The sequence below is a fragment of the Castor canadensis genome, chromosome 2 (genome assembly GCF_047511655.1).
Source record: "Castor canadensis chromosome 2, mCasCan1.hap1v2, whole genome shotgun sequence".
Taxonomy (NCBI): Eukaryota; Metazoa; Chordata; class Mammalia; order Rodentia; family Castoridae; genus Castor; species Castor canadensis.
The window spans coordinates 196,415,712-196,428,833 of NC_133387.1; the positions used below are offsets into that span (position 1 = coordinate 196,415,712).

A 13,122-nucleotide genomic window follows, 5' to 3' on the forward strand; every position below is an offset into this window, starting at 1 on the left:
GAGTAAATATAGTCCTATAAGAAAGAACTGAGCAAATATGTAATTGGCTACATTAAAAACAGTAGTAAGGAAACTTTTTCTTATTGCTAATTAAAATGATTTATTAAACATAAAACCCATTTAAGATGTAGCAAAAGACTTCACAAAGGTTTTAAGGAAAAACAAATTTTAAAACACTGCAGTAATACTAAGCAGTTAATATTTATTTGATAGCTTAAACACTGGGCTACATACTTTTATTGTGTGGGGGGACTGGGGTTTGAACTTGGGGCTTTGCACTTGCTAGGCAGGTACTCTACCACTTGAGACAACCATCTAGCCCTTTGGATCTGGTTCTTTTTGAGATAGGGTCTCATTTTTTTTGCCTGGGCAAGACTGGACTATGATCTTCCTATTTATGCTTCCCACAGTAGCTACGATGATAGGTGTGAGCCACCAAATTCAGCTTTTTCTGGTGAGATGGGTCTCATGAACCTTTTTCCCATCTTGCTGGAATTGTAATCCTCCTGATCTCAGCCTCCCAAGTAGCTAGGATTACAGGCGTGAGCCATATACTCTGTATACACTGTGGTAGATAGGAAAGAAAAGAGAAACCAAAGAAAAACTCAGTAAACCATTTCCAATTTTTAGTCCCCCTGGGCAAAAAGAGTCAAGGGTCACTCTTTTTTGTAGTAGACATGACTTGGTTTTGTCCATCTCACATATGGTTCTGGTGAACCCTCATTCAAAATTCCTTCTTGCTCTCAGGAGGGTATTTGATGCTGTGGTACCATATCCCATTGCCCAAGCACAATCCAATGACTGGACATGAAAAGAATTCCTTCTCTTCTATAACATATATTAGGTGTTACTCACCTAACAAATCAGAAAGAAATGCAAAGAGCATTTACTGAGCACCTAGTAGAAGACAGGTATCAGGCTAGGTTCTTCACTTAGGATTTTACCTAATATACTCACGCACAGCTACCATTGACCCAATTAAACTGAAACTCAGGAAGTTTAAGTAATTTACTCAAAGTAAACTGAGTAAATGCAGAACTCAATCAGGAAATTAAGTCCTCTTAAAATAATGTATAGTTAGTGGTTTAACATAACTGAAAGTAAATCATTAGAAAGAAGAATGAAAAGAATCTTGTCGAGTAAGTTGGATCCCAGTTCATTACCCTACAGCAAGAATTCAGAACCATGAGAGGGAACAAATGTTCCCTAACAACTTTGGAGGCTGGCGTTCTTGCCATCGCCTTTAAGTGAAAGCTCCGTGCTTAGAGAAATACAGGAAGAAAACTGTTTGGACTACACTAAGTGGAGTGGAATCCATAAAAGTAGTACTTTATAATTTCAACCTCAAATATAATTTCCATATTTCTTTTAAAGCATAATTTTAACTTCATAATATCCAAGATTTATAATAATCTTTAAACAGAGATTAGTCAATTTCTAAAAATGCTTTGCTGTGAAAAAGACTCTTGAAGTCAACCACTGAAGCTATCAAAAACAATGCACAGTATCCACTAAAGAAAGGCATAATTAGGAGGCTGGGTGGGGGTGGTTCATGCCTATAATCCCAACTACTCAGAAGGTGGAAATAGAAGGACTGAAGTTTGAGGTGAGCCCAGGCAAAAAATTACCAAGACCCCCATCTCAACCAACAAGCCAGGAGGGATGTTATTACACTGTAAACCCAGCTACCTGGGAGGCTATAGGTTGAAGAAAGATGGTCTGAGTCTGGCCCCTGACAAAAACTCAAGACCCTATCTAGAAAAAAAAAAAGTAAAGCAATAAAGGGCTGGGGTGTGGCTCAAGTGGTAGAGCACCTGCCTAGTAAGCACAAAGCCCTGAGTTCAAACCCAGTACCACCAAATTTTTTTTAAAGGGATACTCGTTGAATTAAAAAAAAAAACTACTATAATCTAGTAGACAATATAGATAAGGAAGTGGAATTGTCTTCCAAGGCTTTCAACACAGCACATTATTTATTTATACTAAATATATGTCACAAGCAACATGGCATTGTGATTTATATAATCCTTTCCTACAGATAATAAAATAATTCAAGATAAAATAATTTTGAAATAATCATAAAGGTTATCAGATTACCAACACTGTACCTGTAAATGACTCTGTCTTTTTAACAATTCCTTCTTCTTGCTGCTACTAATGGCAGAATATACATGCAGAAAGGTCATGTATCGGCTTGGTGTGGCCCCATATGCTTTACAGGACTCGTGGATTAACAAAAATGACTTTAGAAAGTCAGGATCGACTAGACAAAAGCAAAAAATAGACCACTTTGTACGGATAATTCATCAAGAATTAGACAATCTTAACTCTCCTTATTTTCTATCAGATACTCCCACTCTATATAATTATAAATATGAGGTCACTGTGTCTTAAATGTGTGTTCACAGCTTCTCTTCTCTGACGGCTCTGAATGGTACAATTTCAGTGGTCTCTATCCTTCCAGTGCTGGACATTACCCCTGAGCATTTTTACTGCTGCAAGAAAGATAAATCTACATGTTGTCATGACATATACATTAATTAGGACTACATTACACATAACCAAAAAGTGTGCACAATAAAAGCTCCTCAAATAGAAGAGAGCCCAAACCAAATAATGCCTCTCATTCCCAAGTGATAAAGTGGGAAGCAAGACTTCAAAAAACAAAAAGTTCACATGAGATTCAATATATCCATGAGCAAGCACATTAGCGTCTGCTCACTGACTCAGTTTCCCTCTGGGTTCCCTCCTGCAGTGAAACGGAATTAACTTCTAACGAGTTTCCCAAGCCACAAGTAAGAGAAACATCCTTCACTCCTCCTTCTTTCTCTTCCTGCTACAGTCGTGGCACAATCAACTTACTATCCCCTCTTTTTTCTTGTTTTGCTTTCTTTTTTTTTAAGACACAGTCTCACAGGCTGTCCTCAAATTCAACTTCCCAAGTACTGGAATTACAGGCACTTACCACCACCTGGTCCTTCTCTATTGTGACCTCTACCTTGGTTCAGACCTTTATTGTATCCCTCTTAGGTTATAGAAATAGACTCCTAAAGTGGTCTAGTTGCCCCCAGGTTATCTCCATATGAGTCTATTTCCCAATAACTGAAGAGAGGGATGGGCCCAGAGATTCCAGCTTCTAAAACAAGACTCTATTTACATCTCTGTTACAATCTTACTAATGCCAGATCACTCACAAGTTAGAATCCAAAGTCAGCCTAAGGTGGAAGGGTCTTCATTACCTGGCCCTGCCAACCTTTTCCTTTTCATCCAGTATTCATGCATCCTGTGCTTCAGCCCTTTAGGTTATCTGTAGTTCCATTTAAATGCCTGTATTACTTCTCTAAGCCTTTTCCGTGCTATTCATTAAAGCACTAGGAAAACAGCAATGACTTCATAAGTAAAAATTAAATAAAATCAATTTCATCAGAATACTACCTGAATTTTTTTTTTCTTCCTTTCTTTTTTTGTCACTACCTTTTTCTTCACTCTCTGTTTCACAAAGCAACATTTCAGGTATCTAAAACACAGAGAACATTTCTTCAAACTCAAATTAAAGCTGGGAGTGTAGCACAGTAAAACAGTACTTGCCTAGCATGCACATGGCACTGGGTTCAAAAAAATTAAAAACTCAAATCAGTATGAAAAGGTTTAAATAAATCCAGTATCGAAGGTTAAGAACTTTTAACAGAAAAAAGACAGTATCTACTGCACAATCAGAAGAGTACCTAAAACTTCCCAATCCACACCTGCCTACCTTCCTGGATCTGTGCACCCTTCTTCTACCTCATTTCATATTATTACAGATGACTCTTCCATTCTCCCAGAAAAAGCCCATCCTTGTGTTTTCCAGTGTGCCCTAAACCCATTTGCTATCTGCTTCTCAATACTACTGCTCAAGCAATTTTTCTGTCTTTCCTGCATATTTTTTTTCTTTGCTACTAAATCATTTCCAGAAACACATACACCATAATCAGCTAAAAAAAAAAAAAAAAAAAAGTAAAATATTTTTGTCCTACTTCCTACAGGTACCATTTGTCTCTTTATACAAAATTCCTCAAGAGTTGATCATATTCAGTGTCTGAAATTCTTTCTTTTCTCTTCTTTTCTGACACGTACTGCAGTATGACTTTCCTTCCACTAGTTGTGACTGCTTTATCATAGTCACCAATAGCTAACAGCCATGTTGCTAAATCCACTGGTCAACTGCCAGCCCTCCTCTCCTTTCACATGCTGTAGCTCATGGTTCTTTCCTCCTCACAAAGGCTGTCTTCCCTCAGCTTCTAGAATACCATGTTTTCTGCTTTCCCTCTTATTTCCCAGTAGCTTCTTCTCAGCCTCCTGTGCTGGTTCTTCCTCTCCATCCTTCCAACTTCTTTTGGTGATACTGAGATCTAAACTCACAGCTTTGCACTTGTTGGACAGGTGCTCTACAACTTGAGCCACACCTTCAGCCCTTCTTCCTTTGGTTATTCTTGGATATTGGGTCCCACTTTTTGACCAGGCAGGCTTGGACAGCAGCCCTCCGTCGCTGAGATGATAGGTACACAAAACTGCACCCAGATATTGGTTGAAATGGAGTCTTGCTAACTTTTTGCCTGAGCTGGCCAGAACTGCATCCTCCTGATCTTGGCCTCCCAGGTAGCTAGGATTATAGGTATGAGCCAAGGGGCCAGGGTCATCCTCCCAACTTCGTAATGTTGTAGTGCCTCAGGGTCCAGTCCTGGGATCTCTGCTGTCTTCTGTCTACACGCACTCCCTATTCATATTCGTTCTCAGGCTTTAAATACCACCTATATGCTGACAATTCTCCTTTTTTTCTGTATGTCTGAACCCTGGAACTCCAGATCCATACATCCAGATTCCTTTTCAATCTTGTAACTTGGTAATACATCTAAACCTGAACTCCTCATGTTCTCCTCTATGAGATATCCCTATTTCACAGCCTTCCCTGCCTGAGTTGATGGTCATTTCATCCTTCCAATTGTTCAAGCCAAAATACTTGGAAGCATTTCTGCCTCCTCGCTTTCTCTCACACTTTACTACAATCTGCCAGCAAATCCTGTTGTTTCTCTTGCAAAACATACACGCAATTCCACCACTCCTCAACACCTTCCTGCTAAACCCAGATCCCAAGCTACGCTTTCCACTTACTTGGGTTATTGCAGTAGTTTATAACTGCTTCTACCCTTGCCTCCTACAGGCAGATTCCAACACAGGAATCAGGGCAATTCCACTAAAACATGAGTCAGAAGTTTTTCTGTTTTTTGTTTTTGCTTTGATTTTTTGCTCAAAAGTTAAGTTCAAAGGAAAAGCTCAAGTCCTTATAATGGCTTCTCAAGCTCCACCCTAACTGGTCCTCCTGGCTTCCCTTCCTTTCCCCCTCCCCCTCCACTGCCTGTGGAGAGACCCCTGCCTGCACTGAGAATCATCAGTCTTCACTGAGCAAGGCTTGTGACAAGAACATAAAAACCCATAATCTACCCCCTCTGCATCCCTCAGCATGCAAAGCAGTGCTATCTATGTACTAAGCAACTCATGATTACTTTCCTTCATCAGTACCGCCATTTCCATAATCTCTGGAGACTACTAAAATACCTTTTCTCTCCTATATCTACTTACTGAAATCTAGCGAAAACACAATCTCATCTGTAAAACCTTGCCATGTTTCTGTACTTGTTTTACAGAAAAGTAAAGAAGATAAATATCATTCAAAGGACAATGTTGAAAATTGTTATTTATTCAAATAAAGTGAAGGAGGAGGCTTCTACTGAAGAGGGTGCTAGGAATTCACAGTTTAAATTCATCTCCCTCCAAGCACAGCATAGCAATGATGGATTTTTTTAAAAGATTTAGAATTCAAACTTTTCAATTGAAAAATTTTTTTATCCTAGGGTAGCCTCTTCTTGGCTAGTAAATTAAAGGCATATAATTTTAAAGTATGATAATTGCCTTTGGTCCTTAATTAAGAACAATCCTTGACCTAAAATTCTAAACTAAACTATCAAAAATAAAAAGAAAATGGAGACATGTTCAAACAGAAGTGTTCAGTGCCACAATTAAACTAATGTTAAAGTTAACATCAATGAGAAATTATAAAAATCACTGACTTCAAAAATAAAATGTGCTCAAACTTTCCATTGTTCATATTTAAATGTTAAACTTACTTTCTTCATACTGCTATCTGACCAACCCTCCATCCACAACACCTGGCATTTCTTATGCAAAGCTGGATTACTCTCACAGTTTATTATGAAGTTTAAATTTGCAGAATCCATAATCAAGACAATATGTAAATTTTGTTGAATTCCTAAAAAATATATAAGAAAATTATAAACAAAAAAAATTACAATAACAACAGAAACAAGAAATCTATATAGGGTCTGATTTAATAAGTTCAAATTTTTTTGAAATGGAATAATAGGAGCTACTTACTAAAAAAAGCAAATTAGGATGATTTTTATATTGGTTAAAAAAATACTTGCATATATGTGTATTTGTGTGTGCATGCTAAGAAAAGAGTCAGAAGGACATCCATGAAGGATATACTTGTAGCATCTTCTAGATGGTGTGACTACTGCCCTATCTTTTACTTATTTCTATTTTTTTCCACAGTGCACATAAAACAGCTTTTGTAATACTAAAAGATTATTTAGTACTTTTTTAATAATTACAAAGTCTGGCACGATCTAAATAGTTCAATAGTTTCTACAATAGGAGATACTAAAGTAGCACTAATTTTGTCACACTGAAAATAAAGGAAGCAAGGCAAATACTCCAAAGAATGTCTCCCCACTTTCATCATGCCCCTTTGCTAAAATTTTGCGAAGGTATTTTTATTACAGGCTACTTATGTGTTACTTTATAAAAGTATCAAAAAAAGAAAAAAGAAAAAGGTATAAATTACCAAATGTATCCATAATTTAAGATACCTTTGCAATCCAATGAGAAAATAAGGCATGTTAAGGTGGCATTTATTGCACTTGAATTAGAACTTAGATTCAGTAATGAATTCTGTATCACCTACTATATGTGAAGTAATTGAAGACTGGCCCAAAGAAACCATCTTGGGAAGCTTGATCTTTAAGAGGCAACAGCAAGGGCTCTAATTCTTCAAGAGTATAGAGTCCTGGAACTTCACCTGCAGAAAAATATTACATTTCTTCTTTATTTTAGCTGCAATATGCTAATTCAAAACACTTTTTATGCTTTTCAATTTTTGTATTAGTCTGCCCCTATTTGATCTTCCCTTCCAAAAATATACAAAGCTATGCCCTCTGCATGACTCCAAATGTCCATCTACAGCTTCATGTAATGAAATTCAAAGCAAGCTGTCCACCATCTAGCTGTCTGCCGCCTTTATAGCTCTACTTCCCATCCTCCCTGATGCAAGCTGTGTTTTAGCCTTGATGAGCTTCTTTGGGTCCACAAATACAATGAAAAACTCTCATCTGCTACAACGCGCACCCACATTCCTGTGACCCTACCTTCTCCCTATTTTACTGCTTCCTCTTCAAAGCACAACTGTGCCAACTACCATGCCCAAGAGCCTTTGCAAACTATACATGTGCTGAGTAAAGCACACTTTTTCTTTCACTGGAGCGAGCTTTTTTCTCTCACTCCCTTGTTACTACCAAACCTAACTGGGCCTAGCTGGGGGCGACCAGAGATTCAGAAAAGACACAGGATAGACAGACAGAAAGTTGGGACCAGGTGTGTTGGGTGCTCAGGTGGAGACACACAACCCCATTGCTTCTTTTCTCTATTCTCTTCATTTTACTCTGCCTCTTTTCTCTGTCTTTATTCTTTAAGGCCTTACTCCTTTACTGCTCTTTAAACCCTTGCTTCTAAAGTCTTTCCTTAAAACCTTGCTTTTAAACTCTTCTGTTCTTTAAAGTCTCTTTCCTTTGAGTCACTCTGTCCAATGTTTTCTCTTAGCTGTTCTTTAGCATAAGCTCTCTTAAAGTCTTTGCCCCAGGCTTGCACAGTCCCATGTTCTTTCTTTAGCTTTCTGAAAGCCTTGGTGCTCAGACTTGCATTGTCCCGTGATCTCTTTAGCTTTTCTCTAGCTTAGCTTTTCTAAAGCCTATGTATGAAGTTCTCGGTGTAGACCCACACTGTCCCTTGTTCTCTCTTTAGCTTTCTTAAAGTCTCGGCCCGCAGACTTGCTAGCAATTCCCCTTTAGCAATTCTCCTTCAGCCATTCTTTTTCCCCCTTCAGCAATTCTTTTCCCTTCAGCAATCCTTTTCCCTTCAGCAATTATTTTCCCTTCAGCAATTCTTTTCCCTTCCAAAAGCCTCCCACACCAAACAGCCAAAAGCCAAAAGCAAAAGCCTCAAAGTGAAAGCCCCTAAAGCAAAAAGCAAAAACCTCAGGTCCTCCTTCAGTGAGTCTTTTATATCCAGTGGTAGATACAGTGGAGCAGCAGTTCTCAGGGAGGGGCGTGATATTGTAACAGGAGAATTCCTGCCTCTCTGAACATAAACAACTTAAGAGAAGCAGCTGATCTGCATTTTCCTCTTCTGTGGCTGGGGCTGTGCCAATCTTGGCCTACAGATAAACACCTTAGGAAAAGTAGTTGAGCTGCATCTCACCTTGCTTATGTCCAGTTCTCATAGGCTTCTCATAATCCACTCTCCACATTTCACGAAAAATCCAAGTATGTCACTGTTTTCCATTTATTATAACTAATGAATTCCTTTCCTCTCCACCTCAATTTACTCTGAATTCCCAATGCACAAATATTTCATAACATACAAAATTAAACCATGAAGAATTCTTAGCAATGTATCTTGAACATAAGTATTTGTTAAATGAATACACAAGTGAACTTGTTTTAGAAATCAGGGAACCTATTCCATGGCCTGCTATACTGCAGCTAAATGATAAGCAACAGATCATAATTGATAAAGACGACCAGCATTTGATAGAGGACCTCGACCATGCTTTATTTACCACATAGATCCAGTATTTAAAGTTGGCGCCACACATAAAAGGTACTTAATATTTGTTAAATCAACATATTTATAAGTCACAAGGAACTATAATAGTAAGTGAAAATTCTTTTGCTGTGCATCCAAAGCATTGCATTCCTGTAGGACTCAACTAAGAGGCACCAGAATACTTCAGCCCTTAAATGCTTTCTCTCTCTCTCTCTCTCTCTCTCTCTCACACACACACACACACACACACACACACACACACACACAGAAACACCTGCTTTGTATGTCTTCTTTAAATGTTCCTCATAACACCATATTTTTGATCTTTTAAATTTAGCAAAGAATGACAGCTCTACTTACATTTTATACTTTAGGAATAACAATTTGAAATAGAAAAACAGATAAATACTTAGTGAATCCTTTCTCTGAAAACAAACTACCAAAATTTAAACTTTACTTCTGGTGTCTTGCAGTTGTGAATTGATAATAAAGACTGTTGTATCTTGAAACAATAATGACTGGATTAATGCTTATCTGAGTATTATCTTTTTCTCTCTCTCACAAACACATACAAACACACACCGCGTAAACAAAACACAGCTGTGCGTCAGTTTATACCAGCCAAAAGAAAAGGTCTCCATCTAGTGATGTTAAGCAATATGCAGGAGTGTACTCCCTAAAAAGATGAAGCCAGGCATGGTGGCACATGTCTGTTAACACGAGCACTGGGGAGCCTAGGCAGGAACATGAGAGGTTCAGGCCAGCCTGAGCCATGTAGCAAAACCCTGCCCCCTGCCCCCACAAAGAAATCAAAAGCCATTATTCTTTTATAAAATCACAAACACTTTAAGTCTGCTCAAGAGTACCATGTTCACCAAGCCATCACCTCTCTACTCTCACAAAAATTGACCTACCACCTGTCTAGAGAGTCTTGGTCTCATTGGGCACATAGATAATACATATTATAAATTAATTTTAACTGAAGTTATAAAATTGTGAAAAACTATTTTACCTCAGGGTCCAGAAAAACAAGTATTTATTAAAAGCTGAGTTGAGGCTAGATGCAATAGCTTTCGCCAGTAATCCGGATAATCAGAAGGTGGAGATTGGGAGGATCGCAGTTCAAGGACAGCCAGCACAAAAAGTTAGCAAGCCCCACATCTCAACCAAAAGCCATGAGTGGTGGTACACACCTGTGATCCCAGCTACAGGGGAGAGGTATAGTTAGGGGAGATCCCATAGCTACAGAGTGCTGAGGCCAGCCCAGGCAAAAGCATGAGACCCTATCCAAAAAAAAGAAAAATTCAAAAAGGAGTGAGGTGTGACTGAAGTAGTAGAACACTTGCCTAATAAGTGCGAGAGCAAGGCTGAGTTCTAAAATGCTAAACATCAGCTTCATGTAACTTTGTCTGTGGGTCTTTCCAATAGAAACCTGAAACTAATTTCAAACTAAGTTTATTTTATATATAAATAACAAAATAATCTTGGCCAAAGTTTAAAGCTAAGCTACCCTGTATCAACTGTAGCAACAGAAATTACTCATTATAAAAAGATTCTAAAATGCTTCACATTTCTCCAGAAAAGGCATAAATAAAGGAATTTATACATATCTGCCCCAGGAAAACAAGCAATAGTTCAGGTGACACCATAAACGAGAAGAGAGTATCATGTGGGGGTGTGGGGGGGAGCCAGCAGAAGTGTAGGCAAAGCACAAGCACTGCTCAACAGTCAGGTGAGGGTTCTTAGCTCCCACTGCAAAGAGTGAGCCAGGAAGTCTAAGCAACCAAGTGCAGCCCCTAGCGGCATGAGTAGATGTTCTAGGCTGGTAGCAAAGAACTGGTTTTAATTTTTTTTATTTCTCCAGGACATTCAAATGTACAGTTAGGGAGGAGTGCTGGGGAACAGAAACACATCTAATGATTGGTGTCTTATCTCAGGGAAAACAAGTCAGGAATGTAAAATGAAAGAGTGGTTTTCAAGCAATAAAAATCTTGAAAAAATAAAACAGTAAACATTTCTACAACCTACAAAATTCCATACATATAAAATGGAATTGTAGCCATAAATTTCTAGAAAGTATTTATTTTAATATGGTTCTCTTTTAAAGATATTCCTCTAGTACATAAACACACAATTAAAGTTCCTTTTTACCTTAAGAATAGTTTTAATATCTCTTTTAAAAGGTGAGGTTAGTTACAAGTTGTAAGTAGCAGTGGATTCATCCTAATCAACTAAAGAAACAGAATGTGCATCGTTCCAAGTTTTTTAGTATAGGTATGTTTTAAATACACATGAAATGTGGGCACCAAAGTATAGAATTCTATGGAAATTTACATATCTGGGATATATTTGTATTCACATATCCATACTATGACCATAACATAATTACACAATCATTCCACACTGCTGATAAAGGTTCTACCAAATTTTTGTGATTAGAGATTGTACTACATATATATTGGTTTTTTTATTTCTGAGGGTTAAACTCCTACAGATAACAGAATGCTGTGTCAAAAGGTATGGTACATTTTTGGCTAAGAACTGGTTTATAGCTTTCCAGATAATAGCCCGTTGAAAGCATATGAGAGTACTGATTTTCCTGTACATTCACTAATATTCAATAACTCTATATAATTCCTAAATTCTTGGTTTTATAAAAATGGAGCTTCTCAATTCTGTAGCTATAAGCATGTTTAACCAACCACATCCCCTTAAGAAAGAACTATGTCCAAAGGTCTCTGAAACACAGGTGAACTTCTTACAAGAAAATTTTACTTGAGTAGTTTTTATATTATTACTATTTTTTCCTTGAGTACAAACCATTCACTTGCCTGAAGACAAAAGGCTATTGATCATCTCCAAAAATGTAGGGTGTACAAACTGGTAATCCTCAAGAAGTAAAACCACCTGCTGTGCTTCAATTCCTGCAAGATGCAGCACCTGCAAAAACAGAACATATTTACTGGTTCTCTTTACATATACTGGGGACAGTTAGAAATTATAAGTCTCTATGTAAAGTATGTCACAGTCATTTATTTATTTATTTGTCTGTTTACATGTTTATTTAACTTTGAGTAATCAAAAATTAATCAGGGAGATTCCAAGATGGAAGGAATTCCAAGATTCCAAGAGGGAGGAAGCAGAAAGCATGCTTCCTAAAGAACAGTCTTGGAGAGACTCTGGAGATACACCTTACATGAAAAAATGACCGAGAAGAGGCAAAACTCCAACTCCTCTGACTCCTCCACACCACCAGCCCACGCATAGCATCCCCACTCCACAGTAAACGGAGAAACCAGGAGGGCTCCTGCACCTCCAGATGTCAGCCCACCAGCTTGAGAGACGCAGACACCAGGTGAGCTAAGCGACATGCAGTACTCCCACAAACAACCCTGGACCAGATCAGCATAGCCCCTGGACAGACTGACCCCCGCCCAGGAAAAAAAGAGGAAAAAACCAAACTGAATAAACAACAAGAAGAAAAAAGACACATAGGAAAGAGGGTGGGGTGCCCTGAGCGCAAAGGGGGTGGAGGGGAAATCCCTCATGGAACTTTAAACAAACAAGCTGGGCTGGAGAAGGCAGGAGCGATGGCGCCTGCCCAGCAACCTTGGAGCGGGAAAGCTTTTACAATTGGCAGTGTGAGGAAAACTCCACTGGAGAGGGGAGAAGGGACACTTACCACGTGAACTGTAAATAAACATGCCAGCCAGAGAAGGCATGTGTACTGCCACCTCCCCCAGTGTGCTTGGAAAGGGGAAAGCTTGTAACAGTGGCAGTCGTGCCCAGGAGAACTCTAAATGAATAAAGCCTGAGTGGCCAGGTGAGTGTTAAGCTCCTTCCTGAGGTCTGCAATCAATAAAGCCTCCAGCAACAGCAGGCTGACTGCAGAGGGCAGGTGAGCTGCAGCCTCAGATAGCCATCACAGAACTGACTCCAGACCCTTTTTTTTTTTCTTTTTTCCTTTTCTCTTACTTTGATGAGACAACAACTGAACTACACCTGCATGCTGAAAGACTTACTGAAACTGTATTGCATTTGAACTTGGGATATTGTGTTGTGTTTTGTTTTTTTATTTGTTTGTTTTGTTTTTTTTGGGTTTTTATCCCCTTTGATGAGACGACAGAACTACTTCTGAGACACCATCTCCAGAATTGGAGGCTGAGGGACAAAAACCAAACT

The 13,122-nt window shown here is 38.6% G+C and overlaps 1 protein-coding gene across 3 annotated transcripts in view; it reads right to left on the minus strand.

The window, feature by feature from the left end:
- Dync2h1 (dynein cytoplasmic 2 heavy chain 1) overlaps positions 1–13,122 on the minus strand; it is a 257,221-nt gene that overhangs the window by 159,168 nt on the left and 84,931 nt on the right. For all 3 annotated transcript variants that reach the window (XM_074066819.1, XM_074066821.1, XM_074066820.1), the window contains 5 exons: positions 11,772–11,880; positions 7,025–7,138; positions 6,165–6,307; positions 3,436–3,517; positions 2,109–2,263 (listed from right to left, as the gene is read on the minus strand). In XM_074066819.1, coding sequence (XP_073922920.1) covers positions 2,109–2,263; positions 3,436–3,517; positions 6,165–6,307; positions 7,025–7,138; positions 11,772–11,880 — 603 coding nt within the window. The remainder of the gene's footprint in view (positions 1–2,108; positions 2,264–3,435; positions 3,518–6,164; positions 6,308–7,024; positions 7,139–11,771; positions 11,881–13,122) is intronic.